The 19,000-nt window shown below is 36.8% G+C and overlaps 1 protein-coding gene across 1 annotated transcript in view; it reads left to right on the top strand.

The window, feature by feature from the left end:
• Positions 1-19,000, top strand: part of LOC138311126 (uncharacterized) — a 112,734-nt gene that overhangs the window by 23,058 nt on the left and 70,676 nt on the right. The window contains 24 exon segments of the mRNA XM_069252574.1: positions 894-992; positions 1,289-1,427; positions 2,058-2,197; positions 2,589-2,809; positions 3,283-3,475; positions 3,930-4,112; positions 4,689-4,886; positions 5,271-5,484; positions 6,005-6,351; positions 6,782-7,012; positions 7,540-7,683; positions 8,331-8,496; positions 8,897-9,072; positions 9,514-9,775; positions 10,588-10,781; positions 11,029-11,499; positions 11,762-11,930; positions 12,303-12,481; positions 13,105-13,260; positions 13,721-13,834; positions 14,522-14,637; positions 17,386-17,623; positions 18,090-18,332; positions 18,546-18,710. Of these exon segments, the coding sequence (XP_069108675.1) occupies positions 894-992; positions 1,289-1,427; positions 2,058-2,197; positions 2,589-2,809; positions 3,283-3,475; positions 3,930-4,112; positions 4,689-4,886; positions 5,271-5,484; positions 6,005-6,351; positions 6,782-7,012; positions 7,540-7,683; positions 8,331-8,496; positions 8,897-9,072; positions 9,514-9,775; positions 10,588-10,781; positions 11,029-11,499; positions 11,762-11,930; positions 12,303-12,481; positions 13,105-13,260; positions 13,721-13,834; positions 14,522-14,637; positions 17,386-17,623; positions 18,090-18,332; positions 18,546-18,710 (4,758 nt within the window).

Below are 19,000 nucleotides of genomic sequence, written 5' to 3'. Positions count from 1 at the left end.
TTGTTATATCTCTTGATTAATTATCCTGGTTTAATCTCCTGGTTATCTATCCAGGTTAATTATCATGGTTATCTCTCCTTGTTATATCTCCTGATTAATTATCCTGGTTATCTCTCCTGGTTTAATCTTCTGGTTATCTCTCCTGCTTTAATCTCCTGGTTACTTCTCCTGGTTATCTCTCTCTGGTTATCTCTCCTGCTTTAATCTCCTGGTTACTTCTCCTGGTTATCTCTCCTGGTTATCTCTCCTGGTAATCTCTCCTGCTTTAATCTCCTGGTTATCTCTCCTGGTTATCTCTCCTGGTAATCTCTCCTGGTTTAATCTCCTGGTTATTTCTCCTGGTTTAATCTCCTGCTTATCTCTCCTGGTTATCTCTCCTGAGTTACAATACCGGAAATACTGCTTTAAAGAAAGTGCAAAAAATGTTAAAAATAAAATTGTCGCTGAAATAAGTATACTTACAATATTCTGATCAAGTTTCCCAAAATCTTGGATCAAACAGGCCTGTTTACCTTTAAGCATTTAATTGTTTCGCATTTGAGACCTATTTAATGTCATTACGGAAGTGGAAAATTGCTCTTTTTAGGTTAGTTCTAAGTTGAAGGCATCATATATTGCTTAAACCACTGTTCCATGGTTATTTAGTTGGGTGCAAAATGTAGAAAAACAGGGAAAATTTATACACATGTTGATTGCTCTGACCAGTTAGAAGCTAGATTGATAAACCAATGGTTTTCCTAATATAACGACTGAACCAAAAGAAGCATGCTCCATACAAGCTGCACCAACCCACTCCTGTTACAAATGATATCAATTTGTGAAGTTTGTAAGTTTTGCCAATTACTGCCACCCTCTATGTACTTGACATTGATGTTTTTATGTTGTGCTTTCAGGCCACTACTGCGAGTTCCGTACTACCATTCCCGAGAAATGTCAGCCAGGAACCTACATGCCTTGGGGTACCGATGGATCAGGAAACATGATTGGAGAAGGTCAGTCAAATTAGCATCTAATTAAACAGTTGTCTCTAATTCTGGATATCTGGCTGTCAAACATATTATCTCAAATCAACATGGTCATATGATATAGAATTTACAATAGAAAATACAAGCTGACAAAAGAGACAAGTATGATTATAATAAAAATGAATACAATAAACCCTATTGAAAGGGAGGCCAAATGTGATCATGTAATCAAACCTTTATCGAACAATGCTTATTAATAAGTTTATATTCAAAATTGAATTTTGTTACGAAAATATCCATAAAAAATGACTGTGTAATTATAGAGCCCGCCAAAAGACAATTTGACTGCTGGGACTGTCCTGGAGGATTTTACTGCGGAGAAGGAACCATAACTCCGCATAACTGTAACAAAGGCTTCTATTCCAAACCGGGCCAGTCCGTGTGTAAAACGTGTATAATGGGGTAAGAACACCCAAATGATTTATTTTGGTAATTTGACCGTGATCTTTTACCGGATTTTCAAATGGCAAGGGTTATTTTCTATACTATTCAATATTTCTCAGCATTGCTATTTTCAACATATTCAGGAATGGAATCTTACGTAGTGTAAAGTTAATCTTATTTGAGGAGAATTTAATTTCCCATGTCAAGTTTATTTCCACGAACTTGAGTAGCTGTGAAACAAAAAAATCAAAATCTCATTGGCAATTGATACATTATGATAAATGTATATACCAAAAGTTGTTTTAAGCCAAATTTTAGAACCCATAACTTAATTCCAGATTTTAATAAGTGAAATTTAAGCAGTTTTACTGTAACATAATGGCATGAACTCAACAATTAAATCAAGTATTTTAGACAATATCATAATTAGTCAAACCTGTCTTAGCGACCATCTCTGTGTAAAGATCTCCTGTCTAGCAAGACCACTTCTTAAGGGTCCCAAATTGTAAATTTCAACACAATTTGACCTGTTAATAGAGACATTCTTGGGTAGTTTTATGACAGGTGTGACTCTATATTGGATGGTATTTATTGACAGGTTTAAATGTGCATTGAAATAGATTTACAATAAAATGGTGTGTGTTTCAGACATTACTGTGACAATGACACAACATCAGAGAATGCCATGTTGAATGACAAGGTCTGTCCCCAGGGTAACCTGTGTGGGGAGGGGCTAACAGACCCCGCCCTAGCGGCTCCATGTATTGCTGGGACTTATTGTCCTGCAGGTTAGTATTTTAACTCTGTCAACCCCTCTAATACCAAAGTAGACTCTGCTGTTTCTTTATCATCGTCCACCATATAATAGTCTATAGGGGTGTCATTGTTGAAATTTTAATTAAATATAAAAAAAATATTCTAAACTTTTTCAGATCTCATTTAAAAAATTTGTTGAAAGAACTTTTGAAAAGGAAAAACAAAATTTTCTACATTTTAACTCTAAAATTGTTTGATCAAAATCTTATTATGATGAGATTAATGCCAACAAAAAATCTCATTACGTGCTTGAGGCATCCATTATCAACTGTTGAACCCCATTGACGCAATCTCATACGATTCCTAAAGAAATATTTTATTGGTCCTGAAACTCATGGTGATGTCATGATGATGTACTTACAGGTGCCCTTGAGATGATTGAGTGTCCCGTCGGAACTATTCAGAACGAGACACAGAGATGGGATGTTGACCTCCATTGTCTTCCTTGTCCGGCGGGCTCGTACTGTCTCGCAGCCGCAGCCACAGTGACGGGTTTGTGTGACAAGGGATATTACTGCCCCAGTCCTGTACCGACTGTCTACTTCACTCCTCCTGCGTTGATAGGAGCGTACGGACCACGACAGGTGAGAATAACCCCATCACTTTCAATTATATGTGATTTATTTAGAAAGAGATATTAAGGCATTAGAGGTCAGAAGTTGTCATTAGAGGTCTCCCCTTGTCAATTTGCACAAGTGAAAATATTAAACCTCGTCACTTACTGTTATTTTTGATAAAATGCATCTTTTGTTTCAAAAGTTATCATTTATTAGAAAAAAATATTCATATTTAGAAAGAGGGCATTAAAAGTTAACTCTTACCAAAGGTTGTCTCCCCTTGCAATTTACACTTAGGTGTACAGTAAAAATGTATTTAACTGACCAAGTATCGATTTACAAAAAATAAAAAATAATTAAATTAATAAAAAATTTGATTGAATGTTTCTAAAAATAAGTCTAGAATGAATTTTGAGAGGGAAAAAAAATGAAAACAAAAAATCGTAATTAAGAATTTACTAAAAACTGAAATATTTTATTGTATTGGTTTGGTGTTTTAGGTTGCTTGTCCAGAAGGGACCTATACAGATGTGATGGGTACCCCAGACCTGGCCAGTTGTATCCCTTGTCCAGCGGGCTACTACTGCCCACAGGCCAGTACGACTACCATCGACTGTACACAGGGGTCATACTGCCCACAGAACTCTTCAGTTCCCACTCCCTGTCCTATCGGTCGCTATGGAAACGCTACAAGTAAGTGAATGATCTTCAGTCTCCTGGTTTTCTGCCCCTGCAAGAAGGAAAATCTGCAGGTCCATTAGGATTTATGCTTGAAATAATTACAATAACAAACTGTCTGACCAGTTGAACTGTTGACCTGCCATAAACATCAAGCGGGTCGAAACATTTCGTACCTGCACACAATAGATGTTAACAAACATGTAGACGAACACGTTGTGTTAGTGTTATTTTGGACTGAAGAAGGCACTATAGTGGCTGAATATATATTCCATAGAAATAATTTTTCATTTTACTTTGAATTTATTTTGGATTATTAATATACGAGCTTTATACATTTTTTACCTCATTACAGTTGAACTGTATTAAACAAAAATGGCACTAGTTTGCGTCTTAAGGCAGACAACTATGTTTATCAAATACTGATTCACAAAGAACAAATCATTAATTTACATATCACCATTTTCAGACCTGATGGCTATGGAAGACTGTAACCTTTGTGACCCTGGGTACTACTGTGATGCTCCCGGTCTTCTCAGTCCTCGTGACCAGTGTGACCCCGGATTTGTATGTTACAGTGGAGCGGCTACATCCGGACCAACCGATGGAACGACCGGAGCTCTGTGTCCAGCGGGCGGATATTGTCTAAAAGGTATCTTAAATGTTACTGTTACCAGTAGTTAATCTTATGTTTTTTTTTCAGATTCAGAAAGTAACAAAGTTTTCGTTTGCTTTTGACATTTTTCCCCACTTCTTTGCAGCCTTGTAATATTATTTCTGATTCATACTGGTTTTTTTTTGGTTTTTTTTTTTAATACTATGTCAGTTTATTTGATTTGTAGCTCCTCTGCTTCTGGCAGCATTGACATTGGATCATTATTTAAAAGTTAATATTTAATCTAACAAGTTCAGGATAATTAGTTATCTTTATTTTCTGTACGTCTACTGGTTTCGCCCAGGAATGTGGTGTTCTTCTGGGCAATTTTTCATGAAATTTCTTTCCTCTGATGTAGTATTTACAGTGGAATATGGTTATATTGAAGTCTTAGAAGAATGGAAAATATCTTCAAATTATCTAAATTTTAATATAACCAAGGAGCATGACATAGAATATAATTATGTGAACAAGGATTATAATTCATTTCATATTAAGAAGCACTTCAGTATAATAAATATCAAATTAAGTGGGTCCCACTGTTTATATACAAAACTGATTTTTAATTTCTAGGGTCCTTTGAACCAAGGCCTTGCCCCATGGGGACATACAGTAATGTCTCGGGATCAGTGGATAAGTACGACTGTACCGACTGCGACCCTGGTTACTACTGCTCGCAGGTGTCGGGAGGGGCTCCCACGGGGGAATGTGATGCTGGATGTTACTGTACAGGAGCTGCCCAAAGTTCTTGCCAATTTGCTACACCTGCAGGTAAAGTGCAACAGAAGGAAAAGTTATGTAAATTATATTATGTCAAGTAGAGTAATCTGTTGTTGATTGATTAACCAAATATCCATTGTAATTTTCACTTCAAGAATAAGATTTTTAGCGAAAAAACATATCAAGCCATTAATTCTGTCTTTAGAAGTCCTTTAAAGATTCGTATATTCGTTCTTACTTATAAAAAGAAAGAAGAATGGCATATCTTTTATATCTCAATATAAATCAATTAAATTTTGATTTTAAAAATTTTATGTCAATGAGAATCGATCTTGCAACCCTTTTTCCAGACATACCAAATAAAATATGTCAAACGCATAAGACAGCTAGGCTGAATACAGTAGTTTTAAAACCATCTTGCTTTCATTTCACCAGGTCATTTTTCGCCAGCGGCATCCAGCCTTATAACCGAGTGTTTAGTAGGAACGTACAACCCTCTCCCACAACAAGGAGCATGTCTTGTTTGTCCAGCCGGCTTCTATTGTCCAGATAAAGCCATGAACTACAGTATCATCTGTCCGTCTGGTCAGTACTGTCCAGAAGGCAGCACAATTCCCTCGGATTGTCCACCAGGGACTTTCCTAGCCTCGTAAGTTCATGTCTGTCCATGTTTAGTAAAACCTGCCTTTAGGACCACCTCTGTATAAAGACCACCTGTTTAACAAGACCTATTTCACAGGGTCCTAAATGGTGACTTTCAACACATTTGACCTGTGTACTGTCTTTCGCTGCTACTAAATTTCACATTTTCTATGGCAAAAGAAGTTAAAAATTGACTTAATTGTATTTAAAAATTGAATGGAATTGCCTAGTAGAGATAAACTTTTGCGAATTTACTTAAATTGCGAAAACAAATCACACATAAAAGAAAATTTTATGTCTACGCATATTACAAACTTAAGTTAGCCTTGTGGGAAGGTATCTGTTGAAATGTCATTATTTTGTGGGCAAAAGTAATGTTACCTTATCTAAAAAAAAATATATGGCGTAATGCTCACCAACACATGACGTCACAATCAGTGAAAGCTATTAATAATTTTTTTCCCAAAATATGACCATTTTGTAATGAATTCCGATGTTTGTATCAAGAATGAATTTCCGTTTTCCAGACAAGGAATGATCCATCTGGACAACTGCACGGACTGTCCGGCCGGATTTTATTGCCAGGATCGGGGAGCTTCTAACTACACTGGAGAATGCTCAGCGGGCCACATCTGCTTCGGAAGAGCTGAATCCAAAGATCCTGTACTCAATACTGATCCAACGGGAAATAAAACCATCATAACCTACGGTGATTCCTGTTCCCCGGGATACTATTGTCCCCAGGGATCGGCCGTCATGGTTGAGTGCCCACAAGGAACATACAATCCCGACCGTAGCGGCAAGTCAGTAGCCAACTGTTTACCGTGTGACCCTGGACGCTACTGCAACACAACTGCACTCACAGCCGTCACAGGTAAAAACAATTAATTGATAGGCAGGCATGGATGAATGATTTTACCTGTTTTGGTGGAGGGATTTCTCAGTCATGGATGAATGATTTTACCTGTTTTGGTGGAGGGATTTTTCTTTGTTACACTTGTTTGAATTACGAATTGAACATTTAATGTGACAATTGAGTTTATTCTATTTCTGTCAAAACGATTGTTCTTGTTGTTAATTCTTCACTCATTTTCTAAGTTTGAATGAATTTGTCGTTATGTTTTAAAATTTTGGTCGGGTTGAATGAAGTGTTTATTATCTAAATGTTTTTTTCCTGAATATTTTCACTTCAAATATTTACTTGTTGAAATGTTGAATGATATATTTGACAATGTTCTTTGATTTAACATGTGTCATGGTTAAATGATTAACATCTTTTCATGGTTGATTGACTTTTTTTCCAGGACTGTGTTCAGATGGATACTACTGTATGGGTGGAGCATGGCTACCTAGTCCTGTTGACAACTCCACCGGAAACATCTGTCCGCAGTTCAATTACTGTCCACAAGGAGCGGACCTACCCAAGATCTGTGACATCGGTTACTATGCCAACACCACAGGAATGTCAGCGTGTCAACTGTGCCTCGCCGGCTACATCTGTTACCCAGGGGAGGCTCCTACAATATGTCCTCAAGGTCAGTTAACGTGTCCTCAACGTCAGTTGATATGCCCTTAAGGTTATTTGATATGTTCTCAAGGTCATTTAATATGTTCTCTAGGTCAGTTAATATGTCCTCAAAGTCAGTTGATATGCCCTCAATGTCAGGTAATACGTACTCAAGGTCACTTTAAATGTCCTCAAGGTCAAGGTCATATAATACACCTTCAATGTCATTTAATATATTTTCAAGGTCATTTGATATATGTTTACGAAGTCAGATGTGCGAAACTTTTGTGTTCGATTAATTTTTTTTGGCATATAAAATAGACCTGAGTCGATCCTGTTATGTTCCTTCACATTGCTTCCCATTTAGATATTATAGTATAGGATGATAATTAAAGGTAAAATTTTAGGATACAGGAATAAACTATAGACAGTAGATATGTCAAAAACAAACAAAAATATACTATGATATTATTTATGAATCGTGTATTCATGGAAATTTACAAAATATTATCACTATGATGTGTTTAATGTAAATTCTGTATTTTCTTTTTACAGGGAAGTATTGTCCTGCTAGTACAATATCAGATCCCTTAGATAACCCAGACGCCTGTCCCATAGGAACCTACAGTACAAATGTCGGCCTCTCTCTTATCACCGAGTGTATCGACTGTTCCGCAGGACACTATTGTGATGAAATTGGTAAGCTGTTTACCAGTATTACTTTTCAATTATTAACCCATCCACCCCTAAAAACACATTTCAACTCTTCTAATTCTAAATGGGGAATAGTCCATTATGAAATTTCAGGGGTGAATGAGTTATTAATAGAAATGTATGAAGGCGGAATCTTTTTTTTTAAATTTCTATGAACATGCCTTAACTGTCATCTCCTCAAAAAAGACATTTGTTTCGCTTGCTTTGCATTTTGCATAACATTATCAAAGATATTTGAATTTAATTCTATATGAAAACACTGAATATCATCTAATCAGTGACTCCTGGCATGGCCTTGGGTCTTTTTAGTCATGCAAACAACTTGAATGTATTTCAATAGTAATATGATTATAATATTGTATTATATAAAAGGATTCTGCCTCTTCACATTACTGTAATAGACATTTCTGTATCATTGACCTTGACATCTCGGTATCATTGACCTTGACATTCCTGTTCAATTGACCTTGACATTTCTCTATCATTGACCTTAACATTCCTGTATCATTGACCATGACATTTCTGTACCATTGACCTTGATATTTTTACTTTCATTTGACGTAACACAATTCTATTGACTATGATAATTTTTTATGATTGACCTTCACTTTTACCATCTTTGACCTTGACAGCTCTGGTTAATGTGACAAAGAAGATAGCAGCTGGTTGGTGGTCTGTGAGCGGAGCTACAGTAGCCCAGCCTGACGATTACCTTGACCTGCGTGGAAAGTGTCCAAAAGGTTTCTTCTGTGTAGAGGGCACCAGTTCACCTGCACCGTGTGCTCCTGGAACATACGGGTATGTTAGAGTTATCTGCCCTTGCATGCATGTATGGATTGCGATGTCATGAATCTGTAAGAGAAAAATTATGGTGATATTGCTGTTTTTATCCTGAAATTCATCCCTCCCAACCAATCTTCAGCTGTATAACCTTGCTGTACACTGGTACATGAAAATCAAGTAATACTGCATATTGAGAGTTTGCATGTTACAGATTAATATGCCCTTGCATGCAGGTATGCATTGTGATGTCATCAATTTGTAAGGGAACATTATGGGTCTTTTTGAAAAAAATTTGGGGGTGGGATGAGGGTGTGGGGGATAGGGAATAAATGTCAGTGCCAAAAAAATAAATTTTATAATTACATTTATAGGGTCTGTCAAAGTTTACTTAAAATTTTTGTCCGTTTTTCTGTAGACCTGCTTTCTGGCTGAAGTCTCAAGCTGAATGTACCTCGTGTGACGGCGGCTATTATTGTGCAGACAGTAACATGACAACGACAGGAATTCAGTGTACGGCCGGGTACTACTGCTCAGGAGCCTCACCAGAGGCCGCTCCGGTCAACGAGACGTGGGGAGGTATCTGCCCAACAGGTAATTCTAGGATCAATCTGATTGGTTAATAAATTTTCTTTTATTTGTGTCTATCTTCTATGTATATTAAATTGACCTAGTTGATATTTTATATAAATATTTTGTCCGTTGGTGAAAGTTTTCACCTGATTTCTAAATGACTTCATCTTTTGATGTTAATTTAATAAATTATTTCATAGAAATACTTGTTAATTGTTGTGTAATGGATTTTACTCCCAAAGGATTTAATTTTGTTACTTTCACGGTCAAGTTGATTTCTATGAACTATATTAGATACCCACACATTAAGTGAAAAAGATAGCAAGAAATATATTTCTTATAACTGTAAATTAAAATCCTGCAATTTAGTATCAATGAAAAAAAAAATCATTGAAAATTTTCTCCTCGTGAAATTACACAGTATACTGTAACCCTCATTTTTTGTATATCATATATTTTTAGGCTATTACTGTCCAACCGGAACCCAGGACCCCATCCCATGCGAGGCTGGAAAGTACGCCAATGCAACAGGAAGTACTACCTGTTTGACCTGTCCGGAAGGCTATTACTGTACGGTGAATACCAGCGACCCAATACCGTGTCCAGAAGGTCACTACTGTACGGTCGGCTCAACACTGCCATATGACCTACCGTGTCCCATCGGGAAATTCAACAACTTGACGGGAATGAACGCTTTAGCTGACTGTCAGGCGTGTACTCCAGGGTAAGTGAAGAGTTGTTAGTCTGATTAAGATAGCGTAATCATTATCAAAGTCAACAGAGTTTTAATGAATGTTCAAATTTAATAATTTATTGTGAGACAGAGAGACTTGTTAGATTGTTATGTCACAAAATGTATTCTGAGACACAGGGACTTGTTAACACAATAGGTTACACAATGTATTGTGACTGTTACAGAATGTAATGTTAGACTCAGGGACCTGCTACATTACGTTACAGAATATATTGTGAGACTCAGGGACTTGATACATTATGTTAAAGATGCTCCACCGTTGACAAATAGTATTTTTTCACCATCAAAAACAGGAGCTGACAATTTAGTATTTTTCTTCAGTTACAAAAGTTACTTTCTTTACACCATTACCACCATTGAAAAGTTTGAGCTTCTAATTTTACTTAAAGTTAAAAATATGAAAAATATTAATTGCATCCCGAAAAAATTCTGTTGCACTATATCCTATACGGAATGAAGTATTGATTGCACATGCACCAAAGGCAAAATAAATTATTTTATGTTAGTTTTTGTGTTAATAAGGCATGTAAATACACGATTAAACACCATATATTGTTCAAAAGATGAATATCATTTATGCTCTGTCGGCGATGGAGCATCTTTAAAGAATGTATTGTGACACACAGGGACTTGATAAATGTATTGTTCCAGAATGTATTGTTAGACTCAGGGACTTGATACATTATGTTACAGAATGTATTGTTAGGCTCAAGGACTTTTATAAATTATGTTACAGAATGTATTGTGACACACAGGGACTTGATAAATGTATTATATTACAGAATGTATTGTGAGACACAGGGACTTGGCACACCAACTGGTTACTGTGATGGTGGTTGGTATTGTACTGGAGGAGCAACATCTAAACAGCCTTCCGACCCACTTACTGGAGGGCAATGTACCATCGGAAACTTCTGTCCAAATGGCAGCTCTGCAGAAATCTCTTGTACTCCGGGAATGTACTGTGACAACGTTGGTAAGTATAACTGGCTTGTATGTAATGTCTAAAATGAATATGTTACAGACCTATCATAAAAAATCTAGGTATATGCTTAAGAAAACAGATGATCAGGTTCATCAGAATTTTGTTAACTTTGGTTTTCTTACAATATTCAATCAGCTTGTGTTTGTGTCATCTGTTAATTTAACAAATTTAACAAGTTATCTTTCCTTACTAAAGTCATTTTTCACAATAATATAATAAATTGATTTTCATGTTTCAGAGTTATCTGCCCCTACCGGGAACTGTTCTGCAGGTCATTATTGCCCAGTAGGTTCTTCCTCACCCACAGCCATCGCCTGCCCAATGGGCAAATTCTGTATTGCCGGGAGCAGTGTCGGTGATGACTGCCCACCCGGTACGTTCCTGAATGTAACAGGAGGATCTGATGCAGCAGATTGTCTCCCCTGTTACCAAGGATACTATTGTGCTGGATATGGAAACAGTTTGGCCAGTGGTCAGTGTGACGCTGGTTTCTATTGTCCATCTGGAATGAATCTGTCCAGTCCTGCTGAGTACACCTGTCCTCAAGGCCATTATTGTCCAATCGGAAGCCACGAAGCTATTCGCTGCCAGTCTGGATACTATCAAGACGAAACAGGAAAGGGTGTATGTAAGGACTGCCCCATGGGCTACTTCTGTGACTATACAATGTCCCCTGTAGTCCTCTACAACAGCTCCATCTGTCCAGAAGGTAAACATATTAAACACAAATTATTATACTTAAGGTCAAGGTCATTGATAAATCATGCTGAAAAAAGTAACACAATTTGTTTAAGGTCAAGGTCATTGATAAATCATGCTGAAAAAATAACACAATTTGTTTAAGGTCAAGGTCATTGATAAATCATGTTCAAGCTGAAGGTCGTTTATTAATGTGAAATTAAATTGTCATGTAAAGTTTGTTCGAATTATTGTTTAGACATTTCAGGATATGATTGATTTCTGTGTTATAGGTTATTATTGCCCACTGAACACCAAATACAACACGGAGTTTCCCTGTCCTATCGGAACGTTCGGAAACATCACAGGGTTCCAGGCTGTCGGAGATTGTATTTCATGTCCGGGAGGATATTATTGTGATGCTTTGGCACAGATTGACTACACCAAAATTTGTAATGCTGGGTATGTAATACCCCGCCCTTACACCACTCCTCCGATATCCCACGTCAAATAATTTCCATGGTCCTGCTTTCTATTTTAACATTTCATGTACGGCAGCATTTCTGGAGATTTTTTATCAGGACAATAAAAGTACTGTATAATTGTCAATATTTACGTGAGTTTTAATGTCTCTAAATTCATAGATTCATCCTTATTCATAAAATTTAATACCTCGCCAAATTTTATCAAAATTGTTTGTTTTACATATCATAGCTTGTTGTATGTATAACCCTTTCAAAGGCTACAAAGAAAAGTCATGAAAATAATTCACTGTGAATAAATTCCAATAGTAAATTGTAAAATAGTAAATTGTAAAATATGTTTTACCCACAGGTATTTCTGTAAACAAGGGGCTACATCTGGTACTCCGGCACAAGGAGTGGATGCCGATGAGTGTCCAGCGGGTCACTATTGTCCAGTACAAACGTCCGAACCACAGAAATGTCCGCAGGGAACGTTCTCTAATAACACGAAGCTGGTAGCCCAGGACGAATGTACTAATTGTACAGCAGGTATGCATGATCAGGGCCCAGTTTCACGACCATTCTATAACTTTAAGTTGTAAATTAATCAATAAAATGTTTACAGTCGACCTTCAATAATCCTAATTTAATCCCTTATATTTCCTTACAGAATGTGAGTTTTCCGTCCTATTGGCATCCAGATTGTAACAGTTTCACTGTACAATACCAAACTTTGAATCTCTATGTCCATAACATCTAAAATTACAGAAAAGCTAAAAAGTAAAAAAAAAAATATATTGACCAAATTAAGGGTCCAGTTTCACAAACATTCCTTAAATTTAAGGAATCGCTTAACTTAAAATTCTCCATAGGAAGGCATTACAGATAAAATTCTGCATTAAAAGGAAGGCATTACAGATTTTAAGGAAGGCTTCTAACTTAAGGGGTTTGCCTAACCCAAGTAATGCTTTCCTATTGAAAATTTTATGTTAAGGAATTCCTAAAGCTTAAGGAATGGTTATGAAACCTAGCCAAGGTTGTAAAACGAATTAAATATTAATACAAAAATAATTTATTTTAATAAATTCAAAATATGAAGTGTATTTATAAGCCTGTTCATTTCAGGAGTGCTACCTATATAATGTATGTAACATTTGTGGTTTTGTTCCTAGGACATTACTGTGCTGATCTTAATATGGTGGAACCTTCGGGGACATGTTGGGGCGGATATTACTGTACAGAAGGCGCTGATAGTCCCACCTACATTGTCTGTCCCGAGGGCGCTTTTTGTCCCAATGGCAGCGACACCACAAGTTTATGTCCCCAAGGTAAGATGTGGAACGTTGAATTAAATTTATAAAAACTTTGATGGAAATATTCTAAAAACAAAAAAGACGTCCGTTGATATGACTTTAAGGTATATGCCGAATACATGTATTTTCTACTGGCATCTGTTTCCTAACACATTATCTTCGATTTGATTTATATCAAACTTAAACATGTATGGTATGTTTTAATTGTATCTCCAATGTATCTCCAGTTTTATCTGTATCTCCAATTTGTGTTATTAATACTATAATACACCATACCTTTTGTTTATGTCAAACCTTAGGATGTACTACACTTAAGGAGGTATGCTACCTTATACATCATACTTAATTCAGATTCTAGAATGTATGCTATTTTATGCATTGTACCACATTATTTTATATTCATGATAAAAAGACACATGTAAAATGATATAGCCGATTGTAGATATTAAATTATTTCACACCCTGCGGCTTTCAGGTACCTACTCCAACATGACCCATCTTACAAATATCTCGGAATGTCTGCAGTGTCCCGGTGGTTCATACTGCGAGACTGCCGGCCTCACCGCACCTACAGGCCTATGTGGACAAGGTAGGTCCTTTTCGTCCTCAAACATCTGTTCCAGTCATTGTATAACTTTCAAATATATTGTCAAGGTCATATTGCTGTGAAGGAGTTTTTGCAATGTCAAGACCACTTCTGTTTCTCTATTTAGTCCAGTGTCAGGTCATTGTGTGGTCTTCTTTCCAATGTCAAGGTTACATATTATTTTCTTCTTAAGGTCAAGGACGCATGTTGCATATTTTTCACTGTCAAGGTCAAATGATTTCTTTTTCAGGAAAGGTCAAGTCCTGAGCTAAGAGAACATATCTACAACAAGTTACACTCCTCAGTTAATGATGTTAATTGAAATTGAATCATAAGATTTCATAATTCATTAATTAAAAGAAAATCAAAAGTTTTACATTATTTCTGAAATATTGACTTTTGTGCAGTCATAAAATGATTACCATATGCTGCCTGCAATAAGCTCCTGCTTAGGAACAAATCCCTATTTAACAAATCTTGAAGAGCTAGGACATTGTCACCTGCCAATAAGCTCCCTTCCTATTTACAGATAACTTTATAGAAAAAAAAATGTAAGTTGAAATTTTTGTGCGCAACTAATTCAGATGAGGACAAATTAAAATATGGAAGAAGAATTTTTATGCTACAATAATTGAAGTGAGAATGAATTTTATGAAGACAGTGGATGTTGATATTTGATGTGTTTTTCAGGTTACTATTGTCCGGAGGGAACGATTTACAAGGAACCTGCCACCACCTTCTGTCCAGTAGGACATTACTGTCCGGAGGGTGTGTCCCAGCCTATACCATGTCGAAACTACACACAGGTAAAATTTTACGTCATTTTGTCAAAAATTTCAGAAAGAATAGTGGGAGACAAACTATTAGTAAAACTTTTGAGGTTATGAAACTTGGCATTAAAACAAAGTTACAACAACAGAAACAATTCAAAATGTTTTTGATTATTTGTACAAAACAAAAATTATTCTATACAGCTGACTTGTATCAATCTTTTTGGGAGGAAAATAACCAATAGTATTCAAGGTTTCAATTACCTTCTTGGCTGCATAGACTAAGATCATTCTCAGCAAATATTATTATTGAGATTTCCCATCCAACTTAATGATTTTTCAAACTTATTTGAGTCTGAGCTACCATTAAGTCACTTAGATAAACTCAGATAAATAAATGAAATATTGCATACCTTGCATTAGCATTTAGGCATGTAAACAAGTATAGTTAAACCTGTACATAATGACCAACTATTCATTAAGACCATTTTATTGGAGAAATTTCAACAAATTAGACCTGTATTTAAAGTAAATTTTACTTTAAAGACTATTTTTGTCCATTGCTATCTTCTCAAATTAATAGTTATTGTTGATTTATGCATTGAAGTCACTATTTTTCAATTTCATTGGGGTATGAAAGAAATTTTGTTTGCAAACTGTGAACAGCATAGCACAAAAGTTTGCAAACAAAATTTATTTCATAACCCAATGAAATTAAGAAGTATTGACTTTAATGCTTATAATTAATTTTCCGGCTACTTTATAAAATGAAATACGTTTACACGTACAATTCCATTGATTTTTCCAAGGAATTATTTTTGCCAAATCAATACGCAATGTAAATGTTTCTATTATGACCTCACCATAATGTCAGATTTCCGTGCCATTCCTGGATTTTTTTTTCATCGTGGAATGCAAAAAATTCCTGGAATTTTTTCTATCAGAAAGCCAGAAAAGAAGAAAAATTAATAATTAATCAATAAAATATTTGAAAAATGAATATCATTTTTACAAATCAATTTATTAGCTCACCTGGACCGAAGGACCAAGGTGAGCTTATGCCATACCGTGGCGTCCGGCGTCCGTCGTCCGTCGTCCGTCGTCCGTCCGTCTGTCCGTCCGTCAACAATCGACTTCTTCTCCATAACCGCAGGTCGGATTTTAACAAAATTTGGCTGGTAGCATCCTTATGGGCTACTAACTGAAAATTGTACAAATGATGGGGCTGACCCCCCAGGGACCTGAGGGGCGGGGCCAAAAGGGGTCAATTTGGCTATTTCCATATAAACGACTTCTTCTCTGAAACCAAGCATGGGATAGCACTCATAATGCAATGGTAGCATCCTTATAGGGTGGGGATTCAAAATTGTACAAATGATGGGGCTGACCCCCCGGGGGCCTGAGGGGCGGGGTCAAATGGGGTCCATTTGGCTATTTCCATATAAACGACTTCTTCTCTGAAACCAAGCATGGGATAGCACCCATAATGCAATGGTAGCATCCTTATAGGGTGGGGATTCAAAATTGTACAAATGATGGGGCTGACCCCCCGGGGGCCTGAGGGGCGGGGTCAAATGGGGTCCATTTGGCTATTTCCATATAAACGACTTCTTCTCTGAAACCAAGCATGGGATATCACCCATAATGCAATGGTAGCATCCTTATAGGGTGGGGATTCAAAATTGTACAAATGATGGGGCTGACCCCCCCCCCCCCCCGGGGCCTGAGGGGCGGGGTCAAAATGGGGTCAATTTGGCTATTTCCATATAAAACGACTTCTTCTCTGAAACTAAGCATGAGATAGCACTCATAATGCAATGGTAGTATCGTTATAGGGTAGGGATTAAAAATTGTACAAATGATGTGGCTGACCCCCCGGGGGCCTGAGGGGCGGGGTCAAAAGGGTTCAATTTGGCTATTTCCATAATAAACGACTTCTTCTCTGAAACCAAGCATGGGATAGCACCCATAATGCAATGGTAGCATCCTTATAGGATGGGGATTCAAAATTGTACAAATGATGGGGCTGACCCCCAGGGGGCCTGAGGGATGGGGTCAAAAGGGGCCAATTTGGCTATTTCCATATAAACGACTTCTTCTCTGAAACTAAGCACGTTATAGCACCCATAATACAATGGTAGTATCCTTATAGTGTGGGAATTCAAAATTGTGCAAATGATAGGGCTGACCCCCCGGGGGCCTGAGGGGCGGGGTCAAAAGTGGTCAATTTCCATATAAATAACTTTTTCTCTGCAACTTAACATGGGATTACGCTCATAATGCAATGATTACATCCTTATAGGGTTTGAATTCAAAATTTTGCAAATGATGGGGCTGACCCCCCGGGGGCCTGAAGGGTGGGGTCAAAAGGGGTCAATTTAGCGATTTCCATATAAATGACTTCTTCTCTGCAACTAAGAATGGAAGAGCACTTATAATGCAATGGTAGCATCCTTATAGGGTTGGGATTTGAAATTGTACAAATGATAGGGCTGACCCCCGGGGCCTTAGACGGCAATAGATGCGAGGTCAAAAGGTCAATTAGGCTACTATTTTCATATAAATTACTTTGTCTCTGAACCTATGTATTGGATAGCATATTTGTATGGTATCAATAGCATCATTGTATGGTTGTGATTCAAAATTAAACTTTGGGAGTCAATTTTGCTTATTTTTCTAATTGTCTGAGTCTTGTGATAATTACTAACAAAAAACCAGGTGAGCGATACAGGCCCTCTGGGCCTCTTGTTTTTTTTACTAATCAATATTTTATTTGACTATCAGGTGAACCATACACATGCTGTTCAGTGTAATGCCTGTCCCGCTGGCTTCTACTGTGACCTGACCGGTCTGAGTACCATCTGTCCGGCTGGGTACTACTGCCCCGCGGGGACTGGTATCGACTGGAAATCGTGTCCTAGAGGAACATACAGTGATATAGAGGGACTCAGTGATGAGAGTCAATGTAAGCCTTGCCCTGCCGGTAAATACTGTGACGGGGAACATCTAACAGCTGCTACAGGTGGGTCAAGATAGATAACAAAATTAGCATAAAAAAAATATATAAAATGATGTAAAAAATTGTCAACTAAATACACAAGTAGGTCAAGATAAATAACAAAATTAATATCAATAATTAATATAAAGAAATTTTATAAATATAAAAAGATATATAAAAATGTTCAAAAAGTTTGTCAACTAAATACACGAGTAGGTCAAGATAAATAACAAAATTAATATCAATAATTATAAAATATATATATATATATAAAATTGTCAATTAAATACACAAGTAGGTCAAGAGAGATAACAAAATTAATGTAAATAATTATAAAATGATATTAAAAGAAATTGTCATCTAAATCAAAAAATAATTATACAAACACTGTAAACCAATTTTGAAAAATGAAAGTTATCTGATTAGTGAAAAAGATTGTGAAGTGGGGATTGTATAAAACTTGATTTAAAACAAATATTTTGTTTTTAAGGTGACTGTGCCCCAGGACATTGGTGTGTGTACGGCATTGATCGCCAGTACCCTGACGGAAACAACCAGTCGTCAGCGGTGTGGAATATCTCCTGTTATGACGACAGACAGCTTGGGTATGGAGGGATCTGTCCCCTAGGGAATTACTGCCCCGGAGGCACAGCCAGTGTATACCCGATACCTTGTGCTAACGGCACGTATGCAGATGCCACAGGAATGGACGCCTGTACAATATGTCCTGCAGGTAAAAAATTCATTAATTTTTTTTCTAAAGTAAAAATTATATGAATTGTAATTGTTTCTCATTCATATTCATTGTTGGAGACCTACAGTTGATGGCATTATGCTATGATACACTCATCACATGGTCACATATAAGCTACTCTCCCGATATCCAGAAAAAAATACAGTGTTAATACTGTCTCACAGCTTACTTTGATTTTTTCGTTTATAACAGGATATTACTGTGGCGAGGGGACGTCTAACTACACAGACACTCCATGTCCGTCCGGCTACTACTGTCCAGTGGGCACTGGTTACTGGAACCAGTACCCCTGTCTGGCCGGTACTTACAACAACTTGACCATGAGGAGCTCCAACTCAGACTGCCTCAGTTGTCCAGGTACGACTTTTTAACTTATCATAAACCCACTTTCTTTCCCATGTGATTTATTTTGTGAATTTCACAATCCAATCGGAATTTGTGGAAGTTTACATCCATAAATTAACATCAACATCAGTGATACCAATAGAAATTTCCAGTCATTTGTTTAAATTCACAAATTTTCATCTTCATGATATATTTTTTAAATGAAAATTGTGAAAAGTAGTTGGTTTTACGTACATTTAACTTCAAACACTGTAATATATCTTACCTTTTTTCCCTTAAAAAATACAGATTCCCATCAGGAA

This window comes from Argopecten irradians, chromosome 16, assembly GCF_041381155.1.
Source record: "Argopecten irradians isolate NY chromosome 16, Ai_NY, whole genome shotgun sequence".
NCBI lineage: Eukaryota > Metazoa > Mollusca > Bivalvia > Pectinida > Pectinidae > Argopecten > Argopecten irradians.
This window is presented reverse-complemented; position numbering and strand designations above follow the sequence as displayed.